Source organism: Triturus cristatus, chromosome 12 (assembly GCF_964204655.1).
Source record: "Triturus cristatus chromosome 12, aTriCri1.1, whole genome shotgun sequence".
In the NCBI taxonomy this organism is placed as follows: Eukaryota; Metazoa; Chordata; class Amphibia; order Caudata; family Salamandridae; genus Triturus; species Triturus cristatus.
This window is the reverse complement of record NC_140595.1, coordinates 290,744,211-290,767,110: the sequence shown is the minus strand read 5'-3', so window position 1 is coordinate 290,767,110 and position 22,900 is coordinate 290,744,211. Positions and strand designations below refer to the sequence as shown.

The 22,900-nt window shown below is 50.1% G+C and overlaps 1 protein-coding gene across 3 annotated transcripts in view; it reads right to left on the bottom strand.

Moving 5' to 3' along the window:
* The window catches only part of KATNB1 (katanin regulatory subunit B1), a 558,599-nt gene that overhangs the window by 30,362 nt on the left and 505,337 nt on the right, over positions 1-22,900 (bottom strand). For all 3 annotated transcript variants that reach the window (XM_085640093.1, XM_085640095.1, XM_085640094.1), the window contains 2 exons: positions 12,730-12,804; positions 12,134-12,250 (listed from right to left, as the gene is read on the bottom strand). In XM_085640093.1, coding sequence (XP_085496219.1) covers positions 12,134-12,250; positions 12,730-12,804 — 192 coding nt within the window. The remainder of the gene's footprint in view (positions 1-12,133; positions 12,251-12,729; positions 12,805-22,900) is intronic.

Genomic DNA, 22,900 nt, shown 5'->3' with positions numbered 1-22,900 from the left:
ATTGGCGCAAGAGGCGTCGCCGGTGACCTCTGAATCGGCCTCGCAGGACAATCCAAAGGCAGAGTCAGTGGAGCCGGTTGTGGATGAACTGGCGCCGGATCAGATCTAGAAGGCGTCGGAGATGGCTCAATCAATAAAGGATCAAGATCTTCCTGCAAAGGCAATGCCGTCAGCAGTCTTGGCTCTGGCAGAGGCCAGGCCAAAGGTGGCATACGCATGAACTGTAAGCAAGGAGCCTGCTGGAAGAGAAGTGGGAAGCCTCTAAGTGAATAAGAAAGAGGATCCATGGGCCCACATGCGCACGAGAAGGAGTTGCAGCCCTTGCACAAATTCTAAAAGTAGCATTGAGAAAGTTGGATGGATCCAAGCCCAGAGTCAGGAACGTCTGATACACCAAATCCTGGTTTGAGGGCTCTGGCGCCGTACGAGGAAGCACCAAATCTGGTTCCAGCTGAGGAGTCGGAGTCCTCGGCACCAGTGCTGGAGGTGGAGTCTCAGGCTTCAGAGCCAGGGGAGGAGTGGTAGAGCCTGGCAAAAACTGTTGCACGTTGACGGCGTGCAAAAAAAGGAACTGATGTCAGCACAATGATGAGGTCCGCTTATGACTCCAATTGAGTCACACGGAGTCGCATGTGGAGCGGATACATTGTGACGTCCTCGGCGAGTGGGAGAGCTATGGAGAAACGTTTCAGTGGAATGATGCGCATTGGGGTAATTAAAAAGATAAGGAATCCACAGGAAAATTTATCCATCAAAAAACAGATTTTTTGACAATCTGGGCCAAAGGAGCAACATAAATATTAAACAGCGTCTGTCTCAACAATGAGCCCTTCGGTACTCCTTTAGTGATGGGAACGGGACAGGATTTAAAGGGGCCCAAAATAATAATTTGAGTCCAATCTTCTAAGAAATCCGCCAACCATTGCAGGAGAGTACCTCTGACACGGATCTTACGCAGTCTGCTAATCAGTTTTGCATGAAAAACTATGTCGAAAGCGCTGAGTGATCCAGCAGTGCAAGCATAGCAGGAGTGCCTGCATCCAAAGAAAGAGATAGAATCTGTGACTGCAACCAGTAAAGTCTCAGTGCTGGTGGCTGCTCTGAATCTTGTGCCACTAAATACCAAAGGGTGTGAATATAATGGCCTAATATTCAGGAGGTGTTCACATAACACAAGGCCAAATTGGTGGTTGAAAGGAGGTGCTTTCCAAATGTTTCCACTCGCTTTGATGCCCCATCAGAGGGAGTTGTAGGAAAAGTGCTCTGTTTGGAACAGCTGGCGGAGGACTGCACCAAAAGACTTTCTTGTGAAGGGTGCTGTGACACAAAAGTCGGGCTGACTCCCTCGCCCATTCTCTGTCAGACACGTTGCTGCCCTACAGGTGTTAAATGGACCACAGGCTCATTTAGATGAAAGTCAGAGAGGGCTTTTGGAATAAACGTTGGACTTATCTGTAAGACCACACTCTCTTACTGGAATTTTAAATAAGGTTCTTGTATTGCGAGTGCTCGCAGTTCACCAATCCTCCTCGCTGGTGTTAAGTCTAAAGGCAAAGTCACTTTCATGGGAAAATATCTAAAATCTGTTTTATTTATTTGTTCGAAAAGGCTCTTCATTAGATGGGAAAAGACTTTCCTCACAAATCTGTGTTTTCATTGGAGGGAATGCTCTGCAAAGGACCTTCAGAGATTTGTTAATTAGCCTAGAAGAAAGAAGTGATGGTGTAGAAATGGAGTGGCGGTAGCTGGCAATCACCACAAGGTAAACTTCAACTGAGGTACACCGGAGTCTGACTCCCGACTGAGCTACCTGTAAGATGTATGGAAGCAGTTGTTGAGCTTGGGTGAAGTGGATGAATGCAGGTCTTTTCAGAAGCACCAAGAATATAAAAATTTCCACTTGGCCTAATAAGTTCAGTAGGAGGTCTATTCTCTTGCTTGGGCAAGTATTATTCTGCAATCTTCAACAATGTCCAAGCTGAATGATTAATAACACTCAGGAGCCAGACTGTGAAAATAATGGGTGGATGGACTCAGATGCAGAGGGTTGACTACTGTGCAGAACAGAAGATGTGGCTTCTTTCCCAGAAAAATAGAGGAGTGTTAATAGGCATTTACGGAGGCGTGTACATTAGTGTGCCTGGCCCACATTAGTGATAACAAGATGATGCAGCAGCTCTCCCTCTCCATTATGCCTAGTGTGCTCGTAACGAGGTGTAAGCAGTTCCTTTGATCGAGGTCATCAAAAATGCATCTCCTCTCATTACTGGATGGCAGTACCCACTGGCGAAGGAGCAGCATTTCTTACTGTCTTTCACCGCAAAGAGTTAGAGGTTGAGTTTTCCCCACAACTGAAATATTCTTTGTAGCGTGAGCAGATTTAGTTCCCACTTGTGGCATTTCTTCACTGATCAGCTGAGCATGCCAGCTCATTTATTTCCGGACCCCGAGAGGTGTCCCATTCTTAGGGATACACCATACTGAATTGCTCACAGCCATAGACATTGTACCTCTCCTGATTTGAGAAGGAGTTCCTTTTTGCTTATTCATGTAGAACATGGATATGGTGGTGTCTGTTCGTATCAAAACAGAGGATCGACATTCTTGGCAGAGAGGAAGCAAGGTGTAAATAAATGGTTCAGGACATTGATATGTACTTTCATCTGTTTGTAATCATAATCTACTCGTTGTCCTCTTCTTCAAATCTCTTGTGGGTGGGCAACCAGTATTCTAGACCGGAAACTGTAGTCACTACATTACTGAATTCCTGCAGTATGAAGGAGAGCCCCGCATTGATGATGTTTTTGTCAACCCACCAGAGGAGAGAAGATTTGATCTGTAATGTTTAAATTGTTTTTGAAAGAGCCTCAAGATTGCACCTATTGCCTGACCTTGTAGAGCTGTAGATTGGTATTATTGCTATAAAAAGGATATCATCCTTAGTAGGAACCTGCAGGAATGGATGAAGGAATTCCGCATGTGTTTTTCATGCATGCCTTAGGAACTCTGTCATTTAACGAATGCGTCTTTAGCACACATTTGTTCTGCACGAAAGTCATTTTAACAACTTGCCTCAGGGTGGCGCTGGATATTGCAATAGTTTAATGTACTATTTCAACTCCAGTCTGCGCAACAGTAGCGAAGGTGTTGGACTTTAATTCCAACACCACTCCACCATTGCGGCCCCCTAAAGCAAGTCATTTTAACGACTTGCATGCAGAACGATTGCGTGCTAAAGACGCATTAGTTCTGTTGCCTCCGCTGTGAAGGCACAGCATGATTCCGGCTTCATCCTAAAGGACGTTTCCCACCTGCAGAAAAGTACTGAGGTTTTTACAGTCCCTGCAAAACTCTGGAAATGTTATACAGGAAGCGTATGCGCCTGTCAAAAGGATATACTTCCCCTTCTTTTGTGTCTAGAATTGCACCCAGAAAATAGATCCTGGTGGTTGGGAGGAGATACGTTTTTGTGGTGTTCAGAATTAAGTATAGTTTGCGAAAGTCATAAGCAGGCAGAAGTGCATGCTGCTGCGTCGGATTGAAATCTCAGTTTCATCAGCCAATTATCTAGACATAGAGGACCTAGATGTCACGATTACCTGAACCATGCAATTTGCAAAGATGCGAACAGCGAAACTGAGGTCACCCTGGAGGACTCCAAATTGTTAATAGCATCTAGCTAATTGGAGGTACTGTCGAGGTTTGGGTATATTAAAGTAAGCGTCCTACAAACCCAGTGATGTCACATTTTCCCCGTCTATAATAGCAGCATGTCCTGCAGGGTGAACATTCTGAAAGACTGCTTTTGTGGGTATTTGGTTAGGAGCCAGAGGCCTAATATCAGTTGCCACTCTCCTAGTTTCTTACTCACTAGGAAGAACCTCAAATAAAATTTTTGTTTTACTGAGATTTGGGGACAGTTTTGAGGGGAATATATGACGTTACTTCGCATACGTTTAGTACGGATGCCATTGCTACGCGGTCATTAGTACGACCGCATTTTTAGTTTGCATTCCTTTCCTACGCAATTCGGAACAACGAATTGCAGTAGGGGGTGCTGGATGTTGGAATAGTATAATTTACTATTCCAACTCCAGTCTATGCGGACACTAGGGAAGGTGTTGGATTTTAAATCCAACACCTCCCCCACCCTAACGCAAGTCGCTGTTCCGACTTGCGTAGTAAAGGTTTTCTAAGTAACAACGCGTGCGTACTAACGTCCGCGTAGTAATGGCATGCGAAGTAATACATGCTAAGTAAACGCCGTTTACCTTTTGAGGGCCCGGTTTTGAATCATTACTAAAATCTCCGCCTGTAACTGCAGAAGGTGCTGATGGTGCTCCCTTTGGGGCGGGATGGGTGATGGTTTCCGATAAAGTAGATGATTTGACTCATTAGAATAAATTCAACACAAATCTGTTGGATGTGATGAACTCCCATTCCCGTAGATCAGCTGGGATTTTCCCTCCAAACTACTCAGGGGGATGGTAGTGGTGGAAATGTAGTTGGTGTCAATATGGTGGCAGTGGCTTCTTGAGTCCTGCGACTTGGGTGACTACCTCTGCCATTCTTGGACTGAGTTGTATACAACTGTGATTGATTGTCTGAACTTCTGGGCTGCTGCATAGATAATAGGGACAACTGTAGCGTTGCAGCTGTTTTTAGAGGTACAGTTGATAGGAGGGTCGAAAGACCCGAGGATCACGTGCACAATACCCTTGAAAGGATTATGGGCAATGATCCTGGAGGACACTGAAGATCTAGCGGTCTTCCTGCCCGTCTTGATATGCTGGAGGGCATCATCACAATGGCACCCAAATAGAGACTCTACATCATAATTCCAGTCTAAAATTCAGCCCTACATCTCATGTCAAAATGAGGTGCACCTGAGTGAACCTAGTCTTAATAAAGTAGCTCTGGCTAGATGACAAAACCCAATCTTATACAAGTCCATGGCCTTGTCTAGTAGTGCCGTAGACTCTCTTACCATCATGGAGAATAACCTTGGCCTCTTTTGTTTTCTCCAGAAACAGTGCATTATCACAAAGGGGGGGAATCCAAAATAAGATTAAAATCTCGCTGAAGAACAATAAATAGAGTGGGAGGAAACAAGTAACACAATATTTATTTCAAAACCATGCCACTAGTGGTGACCTAAAGAGGTAATGCTGATTAGGTAGACACAAGGAGGCATGCAGAGCTGTCAGATAGCCATTAAGTTCTGTCAACACAAGACCCAGCTGTGCAAGAGACAACGCAAACAGTAAGAAGCTGGACAAATTAGATTTAAAGGGGTAGATGCCTTTCGACTCGCACCACTGAAAAATCTTAGTATAGTGACTTGCATAGACAAACAAGTTGCTTACCTTCAGTAACGCATTATCTGGTAGAGAAAATATTTAGCTGCAGAGTCCTTACCTTTGAATTTCCCAGGCGTCAGACTGGATTCGGAAACTTTTTGTGTGAGAAGTACCCCTGCAGGCCGTCGGGCGGCCCTGTTTGGTTGCGCGTGACGTCGACGGTTAAGTTGGCACCAGATATGACGTCGCAGTCACCTATATAGATGCAACCCAGGTGCGTGGACGTCAGTTACTTTTCAAGATTTTCCTGTCAGAAGTGCAGAGCCATGAAGCGAATCGACTAGTGTGTGTCCAAACTAGGGCCCTGAAAAGGGAGCAACTTTAGCCCTATAAATATGTCTGCAGAGCGGGAAGACATGGGTGGGTGTGTAAGGAATCTGCAGCTATATATTATCTCTATCAGATAATGCGTTAACGGAGGTAAGTAACTTGTTCATCTGATAGAGACTTCTAGATGCAGATTCCTTACCTCTGAATAAATACCCAAGACATACCATCCTGGTGGTGGGCTGTGGACAAATTACTAGACTAAAAAAGTCCAGCAGGGCTGAAAAGGCAAAATGTCCATCCCTGCGGACTGGACTGTCCAGGCAGTAGTGTTCAGCAAATGTGCACAGGGACGCCCACGTTGCTGCCTGACAGATGTCCAGGACTGGCACCCAACGAGCTAATGCCGTGGTCGCTGCCTTCACTTTGGTGGAATGTGCACTTAAGCCCTCACGAGACTGCTTTTTAGGTGGGGCATAGCAGATTTTTATACAGTGAATGACCAACCGGGAAATGGACTGCTTCTGTACTGCCCGACCATTTTAAGCTCCCACATAGCCCACAAAGAGTTGGTCGTCCACTTGGAACTCTTTTGGGCAGTCAAGGTAGAACGACAAAGCTCTTTTTTGGCCCAGAGGATGGAGTCACTCCTCTTCGTTAGATGGATGTAGAGGAGCATAAAAGGTAGGCAGTGTGTCCGATTGACACAAATGGAATGGGGTCATCACTTTAGGTAGGAAAGAGGCCTGGGTGTGAAGCACCACCTTACCCGGACATATCATTAGACAGGGAGGCATGGATGATAAAGCCTGCAGCTCACTCACCCTCTAGGCAGATAATATTGCCACTAGAAATGCTGTCTTGATGTTAAGTAACCGGTGGAGACAATTATGTAGCGGCTCAAAGGAAGCACACATGACGTAAGTGAGAACCAGGTTCAGATCCCACAGAGGCATAATGAAGGACGTAGGGAGAAACATATGTACAAGCACCTTCAGGAACCTATTTACAATAAGAGAATTGAATAAAGAAGGTTGGTCAAGCAGCCTCAGGAAAGTGGACTGACCAGTAAGATAACCCTTGGGAATGCCCAGAGAGGCAGAAAGAGGGTTGATAGACTTTTCTGTACAATATTTTACACATTTTTGCGAACAGCAGGTGTCTACCATTTTGGTGGAGGGCTACCTGCCTGCCAGAATAACTGTAAAAACTTTGTGAGGAATGTCAAAAGGTGTCAACTGTCGCTGCTCATTCTCCTAGCAAGGAGGCGGAGAGTTTACAAGTTAAGGTGGAGGACCCTTCCCTGTTGCTGCGACAGAAAATCCTCCTGAAGGGGCAGCCTGACCGGTGTATCGATGCTCATTTGCAGAGGCTCGGGATACTAAATGCACAAGTTACTACTTGTGTAACGATATATCTGTAAGAGACATTAGTTAGTGATAGATTCCTTACCTTAGAATATCCCCAGGCGTCAGACTGGATACGGAAGTTTTTTCGTTAGCAGTACCCCTGAGCGTCAGTAGGTGGCGTTGTGCGGCTTTGCGTCCGTCGCTGGCGTCGTATGCACCGAGATGACGTCACGGAGACTACTTAGACGCGCAGGGGTACTGCTAACGAAAAAACTTTCCGGATCCAGTCTGATGCCTGGGGATATTCTAAGGTAAGGAATCTATCCCTAACGTGTCTCTTTCAGATTCTCCATGTCCAGTCTGGAGCCACAAGAGTGACTTGGGCCTGGTCGTTCCTAACCTTCTTGAGAACACAGGCGTACAGGAGGCCTGTGCTCTACTCGTGACGAAAGGCATCACAGAGTGAGAGCTGCCTTGTAAACTCCACCGCACAATACTACTGACATTACGCGTTCTCTTTGGAGGTGAATAGATCTAACCAAGGCTCTCCTCACTGTTGAAAGAGACATTACAGCACCTCCGGATGGAGACTCCACTCGTGACCCGCAAGGCACTGAGTCCGTCTGCTCTGGCATTCAGAGAACCGGCCAGATGTTGAACCACCAGGGAAATGCCCTGTTGTTCCAGCCAAGTCCAGAGATGCAGAGCCTCTTGACAGAGGGTCCACGACCCCACTCCCCTCCGTTTGTTGCAGTACTACATGGCGGCAGTGTTGTCTGTGAACACCTGAACTAGCCTTCCTTTGAGGGATGGCAAAAAGGCTTTCAGTGACAACCGGATCACCTACAGCTCCAACAGGTTGATATGGAACCTGGCTTCTGCCGGAGACCAGAGTCCTCTGATCTCCACCTCTCCCAGATGGCCGCCCCATACCAGAAGGGACGCATTGGTCACTACCGTGAGATCTGGGAGGGGAAGAGAGAGGGGTCTGCTTCTGACCTAATAGCAGTTTGTCAGCCACCACTGCAGGTCGTTCACGGTGCCCTGCAAATCTGAACTAGGTTGTGAGATTTCCTTGATGCTGTGCCCATTGTAACTTCAGGTCCCACTGCAGAGCACGCATGTGCCATCAGGCATGGTCCACTAGCAGGATGCAGGAGGCCATAAGGCCCAACAGCTTTAGAATGATTCTCACCGAAATCCAGGATAGAGGCTGAAACATCGGTATCATAGCCTGAATATCTTGGACTCGCTGCTCGGGAGGATAAGCCCGAAACTGCACCGTATCCAGAACTGCTCCGATGAAAGGGAGTGTCTGAAAGGGAGTCAGGTATGACTTTGGCAAGTTGATAGGGAACCCCAGCAAAATCAGGTGGTTTACCGTGGTCTGGCGGTGGGAGACAACTGCTTGGGACGAGCCTGCCTTAAACAACCAGTCGTCGGCATAAGGGAAGACTGGGACCCCTGATATCCGCAGATGGACTGCGACCACCGACATCACCTTAGTAAATACTCGAGGGACAGTGATGAGGCCAAAGGGGAGCACAGCAAACTGAAAGTGCTCGTTGCCCACAGTAAACCTCAGATAGCAACCATGGGCTGGCAGAATGGGAATGTGGAAATAGGTGTCCTGCAAGTCCAAAGCTACCATACAGTCTCCCGGGTCTACGGAAGATAGGACCTGAGCAAGAGTGAGCATCTTGAACCTCTCCTTTTTGAGAAAGTAGTTGAGGGCCCTGGGGTCTAGGATAGGACAAAGGCATCTGTACTACTTTGGAACCAGAAAATAATGGGAATAGCAACCATAGCCTATTTCTGGACCAGGAAACCTCTCTATAGCTCCCTTGGCGAAGAGAGACTTGACTTCCTCGCGGACTAAGGCAAGGGGATCCTCCGTCAGCCGATTGTAAGTTGTAGGCATGGAGGGACGGGTAGTCTCGAAGGGGAGGGAGTAGCCCCTTTGCACTATTTGCAGCACCCACCTGTCCGAGGTGATATCTCGCCAGTGGTGGAGGTGATGGCCTATCCTGCCACCAACTGGCCGTCCATGATCTGTAGGGCTTGGAGTAGGATGGTTTTGCTATGGAGGAGGAAGCTGTGGCTTGACCTGACTTCTAGTCACCCGACCCGTGAGGTCGGGATGATCTGCGTCCAAGGGCTGCAGAGGTTGCTGGACTTGCAGGGTCCTCTGGCTGGGGTAGGGTTGGCACAGTTGGAACCCCCTTCCATAGCCACAAACGGTGCGAAAAGTAGACACAGGCCGGGATAATGTGGAGAGGCCCAGGGATATGGCCGTGGCCCGCAAGTCCTTGAAGAGCTCAAGCGCTGCGTCTGTCTTGCCTCCGAAGAGACAGGAGCCATTAAATGGCATGTTCATGAGGTTAGCTTGGACATTCCCCCGAAAAACCATATGTCCTCAGCCAGGTGTGACGCCTTACGGCCACTGTTGAGAAAATTGCTCTGCCAAGCGAGTCTGTTGTGTACAAGCCACATTGTAAGGCAACTTTGCTGCATCTCTCCGGTCCGTAATAGCTTGGGAGAGGAGAGCCCGGTACTCCTCTGAGACTCTGTGCAGCGCTGGTGCAACCATATCCCAGAGCAAATGGGAGTAACGGCCCAAGAGGCATGCGCTGTTCACCGATGGCAATGCTAGGCTGGTGGAGGAAAATATCTTCTTACTAAAGTTGTCCAGACTCTTGGATTCCCTGTCCAGAGGTGCGGAAGGGAATACGCCATGGGAAGTAGAGGCTTGGACCTGAACCATCAAGCTCTGTGGGGTGGGATGGGTAGAGAGGAAAGCTGGGTCGCCCGGTGCAGAGCAGTGGCGGTGGGCAATAGTTCTACTGACAGGAGCCCCTGTGGTGGGCTTGGACCAGGTGCCCAGTAGAACATCTGTCAAGGCCTTGTTGAAAGGCAGCAAGGGTTCCGAAGAGGAGACACCAGGCTACAGGATCTTCGTCAAGACTTTAGTCTTGACTGTCACCGTAGGAAGCAGCAGGTCCAAGACCTCTGCAGCTCTATGCACCGCCATTGCAAATGAGGCTCCCTCCTCTGTAGCCTGGTTAGGTTAGGTTAGAGACAGTATGCCAGAATCTGGAGAAGTGTCAAGGCTTCTGGCATCACCCAGGTCGTCATACCAGTCCAGGTCTTGATTGGGTTGCGTGATTCCTAAGGGATCCTGTTCCCAATCCTCATCCTCCATGTCTAACCCTTCAGAATAGGGCAGGTTGAACGGCAAGGCTCCGGTGACGCCGGTCTCAGCGCTTGCCCGACCGGCTCTGTGTTGTCCGGAATGAGAATGGGGGAGGAGTTGGTTATGCCGAGGGCCTCGGTACTGACGTGGTGCCGGGGAAGGTTGCAGAGGTACGACTGACGCCGGTCCGGACGCAAGAGGACCGGGGCCAAAGCCGGAGGCGTGGAACCCATAGGATCTTCTATAGCCAAGCTTGCTGGGCCCGAAGTCGCGCCGGCAGAGTCAGGCCACCTAAATATGGCGCACATGCCATCATAAAACTCTTAATTGGGCTTGGGGTCGCTTCCAGCCCCGGAAAGGGTGGGAAACACGGAGCAGACACAGGCACCCGCACTGCGAACGCCGAGGCTCCTCCTTCTCGCCGTATAACAGACAAAATGAAGTCGAAACACGCTTCGACTTCTTGTGCTTTTTATGGTGCTCCTCATCTGACTGTGATGACTTTGAGGAAGAAGACTTTGACCCCCCTGAGCGGTGCTCGGACCTTCCTCTCGACCGGGATCGACAAGGCTACGTTTGTATTGCCGTCCGCGATCAGCTTTAGGGACCGCTCTCTCAAAGCCTTCGGCGCCATGGCTCTGCAATTGGAGCACAACTTTGTCTCGTGGCTGCGCTCCAGGCACCAGATACATAGCAAATGGGGGTCCGTGACCTACGTAGCGCTGTGACCAGTGCCGCACTGATCGAACCCAGAGGTCTTTTTACTAGACCTCCCCAGACACCAAAATCAGTCGGCAACAGTCGAAAAAAGACTGTCAAAAAGTGACAGTGATCTGCGCTGGTTGGCGCGGAAAGAAAAGAACGGTTATCAGTGGGATGGGGTGGAGCCTATATAGACAACACACATACACAACGAAGACGAATCTGACGTCTACGACGTCACGTGGGGTCGACCGATGCCACCTATCGGCGCGCAAGAGTACTGCTAAATAAAATCTTCGAAATCCAGTCAGACGCCTGGAAGTTCAAAGGTAAGGAATCTGCGGCTAGATGTCTCTATCAGATTTTGGACAGTAGGCAGATATGAAGGGCTGAATATAAAGCTGGAGGTGTGGAGGCTATCTACCTATAATGTAAGGGAAGGCAATGGGATGCTCAGAAGATCTTGTAGAAAAGGTCCTTTTGTATGTTTAGTGACATGTATTTTGAAGTTGTGGTTCGACCCTTTTTCCTGGGTTTCCATGATAAGTGGTATTTTAATTCTTTTAGGCAGTTATTGCAAATCCTGTAAGCCGCTAACAGGAGTAAAGGAAAGTTAACATGCTTTCCTCTATGCCTAAGCAGATTCCAGACTTTAAGCTTGTTAAATCTACATTGTTGGATCCTTATCTGCGTATCATGTGGCATAGCCAGAAGTGATCAATGCTGACCCCCTGAAAAAACCACAAGAAATGATCTCACATGACTTAGAATATTGATGACCTCATAGGAAGTGCCATTATAAAGATATGCTAATGCTAATCGTATGATCAGTTTAGTATATTGCATTAATTTTAATGTACTTGTATAATACAATGAAAATGAAGGATCTAATTTCAGCGACATTAATTGGAGGTCACATCACTGACAAAGAGGAGAACTTCTTTTAAGGGCATTTTTAGTCCCTTTCCTGATATTTCTCAGCTCTTTTATTCATTACAAGTGAAAACCATTTTGTATCCATTTTAATTGTATAATACATCACTCCTTGTGTTGTCATTAGCATCAAAGGATGCCATTTGACGCCTCTTACTAGGAAGACAATACGTTTCCTAATAGGTATTCAAATTATTGAATTTCAGAACACTAAATAAAATTCAGTTGAAATTCTTCAATGGAGAATGCAACTACATCTTTTAGGTGTCACTGAAGAAGTAAACTTAATTTGTCTGGCATGTGAAACGAGCAGGAGTGTGTGATCTTACCTCTCTTCTCTGGATATATCCACTCCAACTGAGGCTGGTGCAGAGAGAATGTCCGTGATGATGGGCAGAAACCTTTGCAGGATAAGCTTTAGTGATGTACAACCTGTCTGCGTGTAGCTGGAAGACAAAACACATTAAAAAAAAAAAACAGATTGGTAGTGAAACCAAGCCTGCTCTATATCTGGCTCTGAGATTCTCTTAATCTGGTCGATTAGAGGTGTCCGAGATCACAGGTGCTTTTATTAAAATGTGGTTGCCAATTGGTTTTCAAAACCTTGCAGATGCTGGGTGAGATGGCGGTGACTTAATTGGCTATCATGTTTTACACTCCCATGGGTAGCTACACAGGCATGATTGCGCTACTCTTTTTCTCCATCTATAAGAGATCAACTCAACTTCTAAAATGAAGAACATTCATCTTTTAGGCTGTTACATTTCTGCTCATGATCTAGAAGAGATTCACTTTGCTATATACACCAAATAAACATGCTTTTTTGCTCGGTCACTTCCTCCACCGATTACTCCCTCCATCTAAACAAGACAATAATCTGCACTTATTGCCTGTGCATAGCAAACATCTATAGTCGTTACTTCACCTTTCATATTTACTCTGGAGCAGCTTCTCAATTTGAGGCAGCACAGCTGTGCAAAGATCCAGTTTCCACAGAGACCTAAGAACAACATACAAATATTAATAATCTGACCATACATATTTTTACCTGTTGTTCAATGATCAGGCACAGAAGCCAATACGTTTTCATGAACCTCCACAAAGTTGGCTGTTGTCTCCATCATTCACAAGATGACGCATACTTCTCCAATCTAGACAAGACTTCACTCTCTCAGATCAGTATGCATAAAAAAGCAAGAATTATTGAAAAACAGAGAGAACTTTACTAGCTCGTAGGAGACTTAAAACCCATGATTCTACAGCCAGACTCGGGCCAAGATCTATTACCGCTGTGCGCCGCAGGCGATGCAAACCCTACGCACAGTGTTAAGGTTGGATTTATTATCCTACGTAAACCAGGATTTGTGTTGGCAAGTATCCCAAAGTTACACAAAGTTGTGCTATGCACTATTTTGCATCAAGGGTGCTTTCCATTGATGGTACATGGGCGTTCCCATGCAATCTCCTATGGGTTTTGATCTAAATCCCTATCTACTAACATTCGTAGACGGGGATTTGCGCCATAAACTCACACATTCTTGAGAGAGGCATAACAAGGAAAACTGATTTTATTTTTCCTTATTTTTGCATTGTTAAGCACATATTTTAATTTAAGAAAGTATTAAAGGATACTCTTTTTACTGGATGTGTCCGCTTACAGTACAACACCTATGCTTTTGTGTTGGAAAGTGGGTTTCTGTTGCACTACCCCCCCCACATTTTACCAGACTACTGATGCACTATCACTTGATGTGCCCTGGGTCCCTGCCAATCAGGTACCCAGGGCCTGTGTTCTTTCCCCAAAACTAACCCAATTGGCATATCTGGCCACAGGTCAGCCCCTGGTAAATGGTACCACAGGGCACTGTGACCAGGGAAGACCTCTAAGGGCTGCAGCACTTATTGTGCCACCCTTAGAGACCCTTTTATATATATATGTTCTCTCTCTCTCTTTTGGTGCAGAACAAAGTTAAGAGTCGACATGGCACACAAGGTGTGTGCCATGCCTATAACCCACTGCCCTGGCATAGATCAGTCACCCCTCTAGCTGGGTACACTATAGCAGTGGTGAGGGTACAGGTGCATGAGCCTGTACCCCTACAGTGTCTAAGTCCATTCTTAGACATTGTAAGTGCAGTGCTGCCATTAAGAGTATATTGTGCTGGGAGTTGGGCATTACGAACTCCACAGCACCATAACGGCTACACTGAAAACTGAGAAGTTTGGTATCAAATTTCTCAGCACATTAAACCCACACTGTTAGACCTGTCAGTCCTTTGGCAGTTCCCTCCTCATTTTATTTTTTTCCCTTTTCCTTCTCATTTTTTTCTGTCCACTAACTACTTTTTGGGTATTAATGTAGAGGCTCTGGGCGCCTCATTCTCACTAGCTGAGGGAGAGGCGCAAGGTGCTTCACTGAAGAAACAGGAAGAGGGAGGTTAGTCTCACAAAATGGTGGTCCCAACTGTCACCTCAACACCTGAGCCATAGACTGCCATGAGAGGTTCCGGAACCTTCTGGGCCACTCTGGCCAGTCAGGCTAAATAGAGGTGAGGGCAGGGCGGCAATTTTAGGACTTAGTTGAGCTGTGAGGTAGTCAGGAGTAAGGCACCTGAGTGGAGAGGTGGCTGCGCTAGATAGGGAATGGACAGGTCTTAGGGTCTGCGCGACTTCCCTCATCAGTGGACACCACCCTCAACCTTCGGACCGGTCCCTGAACGCAGCCAACGACTTATAAGGACATCGTTACCCTGGGGACTCCCAGGTAGTCAGTATCCCTGAAAGAGGACCCGGGAAGGAATCGCCGTTTGGGACTACCTATGCCTCACCCCTGTTGGGCCTGGATGTTGAATTAGGCTGGCCTTAGCGAGTGTCCATCATCCCTGACTAAAGGAGAGATGTCCGTGCCCAGTAACTAAGAGATCTTCTCAACAGCTTCATGTGAGCCCGGCTCCCTAAATTTCTGCCCCCCTGCCTGAGCCCTACCTGGACCGTTCACCGCCGCAGTGCCGGGTCCGTGGGGCTGCCTGTGGCCCAGGGAGAGGCCTGGGATCGCCGGGAGGTCTGAGGAAGTGACGGGACCTCTTGGGGAGTGCTGGCAGGCATCGCGTCAGCCGGCTGAGGAGAGACTCGCATGCAGGAAGTGCGGGGCGGATCCGGCATTGAAGCCGCGCCTAGAGTCAGGTGAGCGGGGCAGACGCCGAAGCGCCGCCCCGCTGTTGCCAGCTGAGAGAGGAGGCCGCGCCCCCGCAAGCCGCGCTGCTACTGGCGGCTGCGGGAGTGCTGAACTGAGGACGCGGAGGTGAATTGGGACAGCGCCTGGCCTGTGGAGACCGCTAGGGAGTGAGTCCAGCAGGCTGTGGGGAGCGGCGGAGCGAGGCTTCCACCAGCGGAGGAGACCCACCCGCAGGGTAGTCCTTGGGGGAGGCGGTTGGTGGTTGTGCCCTGTTCTTCGCCTTTCCCCTTTGAGAGATCTTCTTGTCAGCGCAGTGAGCCCCGTCTGCCCAGAAGAGGTGGGAACTCGGCTCCGGTTTCCGCTGAGCTTCGTGAGAGGGGGACACCAAGGAAACAGTAAGCTGGGCATAGAAAGAAGGGGGGAGAGCCGAGAGAGCACAGGAGAGCACATGAGAGCCCACATTTACGGACAGATGATGTCCTTTTAGACCAGATTGTCGGTCCCTGGGGAAGCCAGGGTCGGGGTTAAAAACACCGATACATGGTCCTAATCCCACGTGTGACTAAAGTCAATGTAGTAGTAATTTCACGCATAGCGCTGAAGGCAGCAGATCGAGTTCTGGTAACAGCAAGAGTTCATGTGTACTGCCTAACTGGGAGGGATTAATCGTGATGATAAAGAACCTACAAATAAACTGCCTAGATGTAACTGAGTAACTGCCAGCAGCAATGTCATTTTCCAGCTAGTATCTGAATGTAATAAGTTAATTATCAGGGATAGTATAAGAGTCAGAGAGTATAGCCGTTAGAGAAACCATCTGTCAGAAGGACACTGTGTAGACTAAATGATTTTCTGAAATTGTGTAATATGTCAATGTTGGGCGGAGCGTCCCCTGCGGGGATTTAACTTAGCGCTCCTGAGTCAAGGCAGGATGGGAATCCCTGAGGGTGTTTAAGTAGCTGCTGTACAAAAGTAAAGAAGGGAATGGTATTGACAATTTTAATGCAACGAAATGTTTTACTCTGAAATGTGATACTGATTAACCACGTTTGAGAAGGAAAGATAAAGACTTCTGGTAAACTTTAAAATTGATCGGTGTAGTGTCATTTTTAAGTGGTGTTGCGTTAAGGTGTGAGTTGGGTGTGATGCAAGCACGATCTGCCATAGTGGGATAAAAGCCTGTTGGCCTGAGCCAAGCTACCTCAAGGACGTTAGGTCCAACAAGTTGATGTTCAGCGGTGGGATCCTGAGTCTATGCTTGCATCCACTCATTAGCAGTTTAGCGCGCGCCACACCCTACACCTGATTGTTTTTATTGGAGTTTTCTCCAGGTTGTCTCCCTGATTGGAATTTTTCGAAAATTGTCCTGTCCTGTGGTGTACTTCCTTTTAAAGGAAGGTTCTCCTATTGCGAAGTTCTTTTCTGCAGTGTTGGGTCCCACCTGGTAGGATGGAGTTTGAGTTGGGTAGGCTGGAGGAGTATACTGTAACTCAACTAAAGGAATTCTGCCAGGAGAGGGAGGTATTTTTCAAGCAGGGAGCGAAGAAAATAGAACTCCAAACTAGCTTGAGAGCCTGGGTTATGGCCCATCCTAGCGGAAAACGGGAGGAGGAGGGACCAGGACTAGACATTACGGAGGGGACCGAATTACATTTTCCCCCTGAGAGCGGCAATATGGACGTAGGACCTAGTGCCCCTTCAAGAGCGGGTAGTAGCGCTTCGGGGGGGAGCCTGTCTTCAGCTGACTTAGTTGACAGGAGGGAGGAGAGGCAATTCAAAATGGATTTAGCCCGCCTGGAAAAAGAAAGGGAGGAGCGGAGGTTCCTCCATGAGCTCCATCTGAAGGAATTGGAACTCAAGGCCCTACAGCTTGGAACCCCCAGCAGTCCCAATGGTGGCAGCGTACATAGAGAGATCACCAGGGAGCCCAGACCCTATCTGCCAAAAGATGTAGTCGCCAGCTATGGTGTCGGGGATGACATTGCTAAATGGTTGGCTGCCTATGAGGTCTCCTTACGAGCCCATGGGATCCCCGAAGCTCAGTGGGGGGGTGGTCTATATAGGTATATGCCTCCGATGGGGAGGGATGCCCTGTTAGCTCTGGAGCAGCGAGAACAGACCGATTACCCCACCATGAAGGTCGCCCTAATTAGAAAGTTTGGGCTGACCCCTGAGAAATACAGGCAGAGATTTCGGGGTAGTCAAAAGCTAGCCACCCAAAATTGGGTGGACTTCCTGGACTACGCCAAGAAGGCCTTGGAGGGCTGGCTACAGGGCAGTGAGGTGAAAGACTACGAGGGGTTGTATAACCTGATTTTAAGGGAGCACCTCCTCGAGAAAAGTTTTCCGGAGCTGCGTCAACACCTGGTGGACAGCAAGCTAACTAATCCTAGGAAGCTTGCAGAGGAGGCGGATATCTGGGCAAGTACCCGGGTATCCTCAAAAGGGACTGGAGGGAATTTCCAAGGGGCTGGTCAGGGCGCCCCCCAGAAGAAAGAGGGGGGTGACAAAAAGAAGGAGTTCTCTAAAGGCCCCCAAAAGAGTTCGCAGGGGAAGGGATTAGGATTCCCTCCTAAGGTAGGCCCCCACAAACCCCCTTATCCTGACCGTGGTCAGCAGCCTAGGGTTGTCCGTTGTTATGAGTGTGGTGAGATTGGGCACTACAAGGGGGATGCCAAGTGTCCCAAGAGACCACACCCTCCCATTGGAGGAAAGACCCCTGGGGTGGCGAGCGTAGTGCTCGGGAAGGAGTTGCCCCTAGATAAGGGAGGTGAGTGGGCAGGGCTAACCTTAGTGTCTCTAGGGTATTGCGAGATGGTTCCTAAGACCCATGTGCCCTCAAATACTAATAAGTACAGGCAATGGGTCGCCATCAATGCCCAGAGGGTGGAGGCTCTGAGGGACACTGGAGCCAGCATGACTATGGTAAGGAGTCAGCTGGTGTCCCCAGAGCAGATGATTCCCAACGTAGTCCACCCGGTTGTGATGGCTGACAACCGAGAGGGTCACTATCCGGTGGCCCAGATTCCCTTTGAGTGGGGAGGGGTTGCGGGTCCTCTACGGGTTGCGGTAAGCCCTGCCATGCCGGTCGACTGTCTGTTGGGAAATGACCTTGAACATACGGCATGGAAGGAGGTCGAGTTCAAGGCTCACATGGAGATGTTGGGGATGCCCGAGTGGACTTGTGCCAATACACGGTCCGTGACTGCCCGAGGGGGGAGTTCACAGAGGTTGGAGCCTGGAACAAGGGCCCAATCAGCTGCCAAAAAGGGTAGACGGGGCCAGGGGAAACCTACCCCGGCATCTGCACCTCAGAAGGTGGAGGGGGCAACTGAGGTGGTCCCGGAGTCCACAGAGGGGGATGTGACTTCCCTGGAGGGCTTACCTACCCCTGCAGAATGGCAGGTGGAGGGAGGACCCACTAGGGAGGAGTTTTGTTGGGCCCAAAAGGAGTGTCCTACCCTTGAGGGTTTACGGCGGCAGGCCGAAGCCCAGGCAGCGGGTAACGATTCGGGGAACTTCCACATATACTGGGAAGATGGTCTCCTTTATAGCGAACCCAAGGCTCCGGTGCATGGATCATCCCGGGCCTTGGTAGTTCCCCAGCGTTACCGAGCCTTCCTTTTGGGATTGGCTCACGAAATACCCTTGGCAGGACACTTGGGACAAGACAAGACCTTTGCTCGACTTGTCCCTCATTTCTACTGGCCTCAGATGAGGATTACGTCCGACACTTTTTGTAGGACGTGTGTAACCTGCCAAGCTAGTGGGAAAACAGGGGTGAAGCTGAAGGCTCCCCTGGAACCACTGCCTGTCGCTGGCACCCCCTTTGAAAGGGTGGGCATCGACATTGTAGGGCCATTGGATCCACCCACGTCTGCCGGTCACAGGTTTATCCTGGTTCTGGTGGATCATGCTACCCGGTACCCAGAGGCTATCCCTCTGAGGACCATTACTGCACCTGCGGTGGCGCGGGCTCTTATGGGAATTTTCACCCGGATGGGGTTCCCCAAGGAAGTTGTGTCGGACAGAGGTACCAACATCATGTCGGCATATATGCGGGCTATGTGGAAAGAGTGTGGAGTCACTTGCCAGTTCTCCACCCCTTATCACCCCCAGACCAATGGTCTGGTGGAAAGGTTTAACAAAACCTTAAAGGGCATGATCAGGAGTCTGCCCGAGAGCCTGCGGAGGAAATGGGACGTCCTCCTACCTTGTTTGCTGTTTTCCTACAGGGAGGTACCACAGAAGGGAGTGGGCTTCAGCCCCTTCGAGCTGTTGTACGGACACCCTGTGTGTGGACCCCTCAGCCTGGTGAAGGATGGATGGGAAAAGACTCCCAGAAAACTTCCCCCGGACGTGGTGAGCTACATGCTGGCCTTTCGTAGCCAAATGGCTAGGTTGTGGAAGCAAGCTTCTGAAAACCTAGAAGCCAGCCAGACGGTCATGAAGGAATGGTATGACCGAAATGCTCACCCGGTGGAGCTGGAGCCTGGCCAGAAGGTGTGGGTGATGGAACCTGGAGAGCTTAGCGCCCTCCAGGATCGCTGGTCAGGCCCCTTTGAGGTGATTGAGAAGAAGGGTAAGGTCACATATGTGGTGGACCTTAAGACCCCCAGGCAGCCCCATCGGGTGCTCCATGTCAACCGCCTCAAGCCTCACCAAGAGAGACCCGAGGTCACTTTAATGATGGTGACGATTGGGTCAGAGGAAGAGGAAAGTGAACCTCTTCCTGACCTTTTTGCGTCCCAAGAGAAGGATGGGTCGGTGGAGGGGGTGATCCTTTCACCATCCCTAACTCCCGAACAGCGGAGAGACTGCCGCCAAGTTTTGGAGCAGTTTGCTTCCTTGTTCTCACTTATCCCGGGAAGGACTCATCTGTGTACCCAAGATGTGGACACAGGGGACAGCCCACCTGTGAAGTCCAAGTCCTACCGTTTGTCGGATAAGGTGAAGGCTAGCATCCATGGAGAAGTCACCAAGATGCTAGAGCTGGGAGTGATTGAACCTTCAAGCAGTCCCTGGTCCAGTCCGGTGGTACTGGTACCCAAAGCTGCCCCGCCGGGCGCTACCCCAGAACTCCGGTTCTGTGTGTATTACAGGGGACTGAACTCTGTGACAAAGACCGATGCTCATCCTATCCCGAGGGCGGATGAGTTCATTGACCAGTTGGGAGCTGCCCAATATCTCAGTACCTTTGACCTTACATCCGGATACTGGCAGATCTCCCTGACAGATGGAGCAAAGGAAAGGTCAGCCTTCTCCACAGCTGAGGGTCACTATCAGTTCTGTGTGATGCCCTTTGGGCTCAAGAACGCCCCTGCCACTTTTCAGCGGCTGGTGAACCAGGTCCTCTCCGGGATGGAGGCCTTTTCGGTTGCGTACCTGGATGACATCGCCGTCTTCAGCAGCAGCTGGGAGGACCATTTGTGTCACCTTCAGGCTGTCCTTCAGGCTTTGCAGCAGGCGGGTCTGACGATCAAGGCCAGTAAGTGCCAGATCGGGCAGGGGTCGGTAGTGTACCTCGGTCACTTGGTGGGTCGGGGCAAGGTGCAACCCCTCCAGGCCAAGATTGAAACCATCATGGCCTGGGAACCCGCCCCCCCCCAAGACTCAGACGGAGGTCCGAGCCTTTCTGGGCCTCACTGGCTACTACCGACGCTTCGTCAAGGGATACGGTACCATCGTGGCTCCCTTGACTGAGCTTACTTCTAAAAAGCACCCTCGACGGGTAATCTGGACCGAGGGGTGTCAACAAGCCTTTGACACCTTGAAAAAGGCAATGTGTGAGGCACCTGTCCTCAGGGCCCCTGACTTCTCCAGGGAGTTCATCGTCCAAACGGATGCGTCGGAGCATGGCATCGGGACAGTGCTGTCGCAACTTAATGAGAAGGGTCTGGACCAACCGGTGGTCTTCTTGTCCAGGAGACTACTCCCCCGGGAACAGAGGTGGAGTGCGATTGAGAGGGAGGCTTTTGCGGTGGTGTGGGCCCTGAAGAAGCTGCGGCCATACCTGTTTGGCTCGCACTTCCTGGTTCAGACCGACCACCGGCCCCTCAGGTGGCTGATGCAAATGAGGGGCGAGAATCCCAAGTTATTGAGGTGGTCCATCTTCCTACAGGGAATGGACTTTAAGGTGGAACATCGCCCAGGAGTGGACCACGCCAATGCTGACGGTCTCTCCAGGTATTTCCGCCTTAGTGAAGAGAACTCCCAAGGGATTGGGTAGCTCTCCCCACTTTCAGCTGGGGGGGGGACGCGTGTTAGACCTGTCAGCCCTTTGGCAGTTCCCTCCTCATTTTATTTTTTTTCCCTTTTCCTTCTCATTTTTTTCTGTCCACTAACTACTTTTTGGGTGTTAATGTAGAGGCTCTGGGCGCCTCATTCTCACTAGCTGAGGGAGAGGCGCAAGGTGCTTCACTGAAGAAACAGGAAGAGGGAGGTTAGTCTCACAAAATGGTGGTGCCAACTGTCACCTCAACACCTGAGCCATAGACTGCCATGAGAGGTTCCGGAACCTTCTGGGCCACTCTGGCCAGTCAGGCCCCAGGTGATAAATAGAGGTGAGGGCAGGGCGGCCATTTTAGGACTTAGTTGAGCTGTGAGGTAGTCAGGAGTAAGGCACCTGAGTGGAGAGGTGGCTGCGCTAGATAGGGAATGGACAGGTCTTAGGGTCTGCGCGACTTCCCTCATCAGTGGACACCACCCTCAACCTTCGGACCGATCCCTGAACGCAGCCAAGGACTTATAAGGACATCGTTACCCTGGGGACTCCCAGGTAGTCAGTATCCCTGAAAGAGGACCCGGGTAGGAATCGCCGTTTGGGACTACCTATCCCTCACCCCTGTTGGGCCTGGATGTTGAATCAGGCTGGCCTTAGCGAGTGTCCATCATCCCTGACTAAAGGGGAGATGTCCGTGCCCAGTAACTAAGAGATCTTCTCACCAGCTTCATGTGAGCCCGGTTCCCTTAATTTCTGCCCCCCTGCCTGAGCCCTACCTGGACCGTTCACCGCCGCAGTGCCGGGTTCGTGGGGCTGCCTGTGGCCCAGGGAGAGGCCTGGGATCGCCAGAAGGTCTGAGGAAGTGACGGGACCTCTTGCGGAGTGCTGGCAGGCATCGCGTCAGCCGGCTGAGGAGAGACTCGCATCCAGGAAGTGCGGGGCGGATCCGGCATTGAAGCCGCCGCCTAGAGTCACGTGAGCGGGGCAGACGCCGAAGCGCCGCCCCGCTGTTGCCAGCTGAGAGAGGAGGCCGCGCCCCCGCAAGCCGCGCTGCTACTGGCGGCTGCGGGAGTGCTGAACTGAGGATGCGGAGGTGAATTGGGACAGCGCCTGGCCTGTGGAGACCGCTAGGGAGTGAGTCCAGCGGGCTGTGGGGAGCGGAGGAGCGAGGCTTCCATCTGCGGAGGAGACCCACCCGCAGGGTAGTCCTTGGGGGAGGCGGTTGGTGGTTGTGCCCTGTTCTTCGCCTTTCCCCTTTGAGAGGTCTTCTTGTCAGCGCAGTGAGCCCCGTCTGCCCCGAAGAGGTGGGAACTCGGCTCCGGTTTCCGCTGAGCTTCGTGAGAGGAGGACACCAAGGAAACAGTAAGCTGGGCATAGAAAGAAGGGGGGAGAGCCGAGAGAGCACAGGAGAGCACATGAGAGCCCACATTTACGGACAGATGATGTCCTTTTAGACCAGATTGTCGGTCCCTGGGGAAGCCAGGGTCGGGGTTAAAAACACCGATACATGGTCCTAATCCCACGTGTGACTAAAGTCAATGTAGTAGTAATTTCACGCATAGCGCTGAAGGCAGCAGATCGAGTTCTGGTAACAGCGAGAGTTCATGTGTACTGCCTAACTGGGAGGGATTAATCGTGATGATAAAGAACCTACAAATAAACTGCCTAGATGTAACTGAGTAACTGCCAGCAGCAATG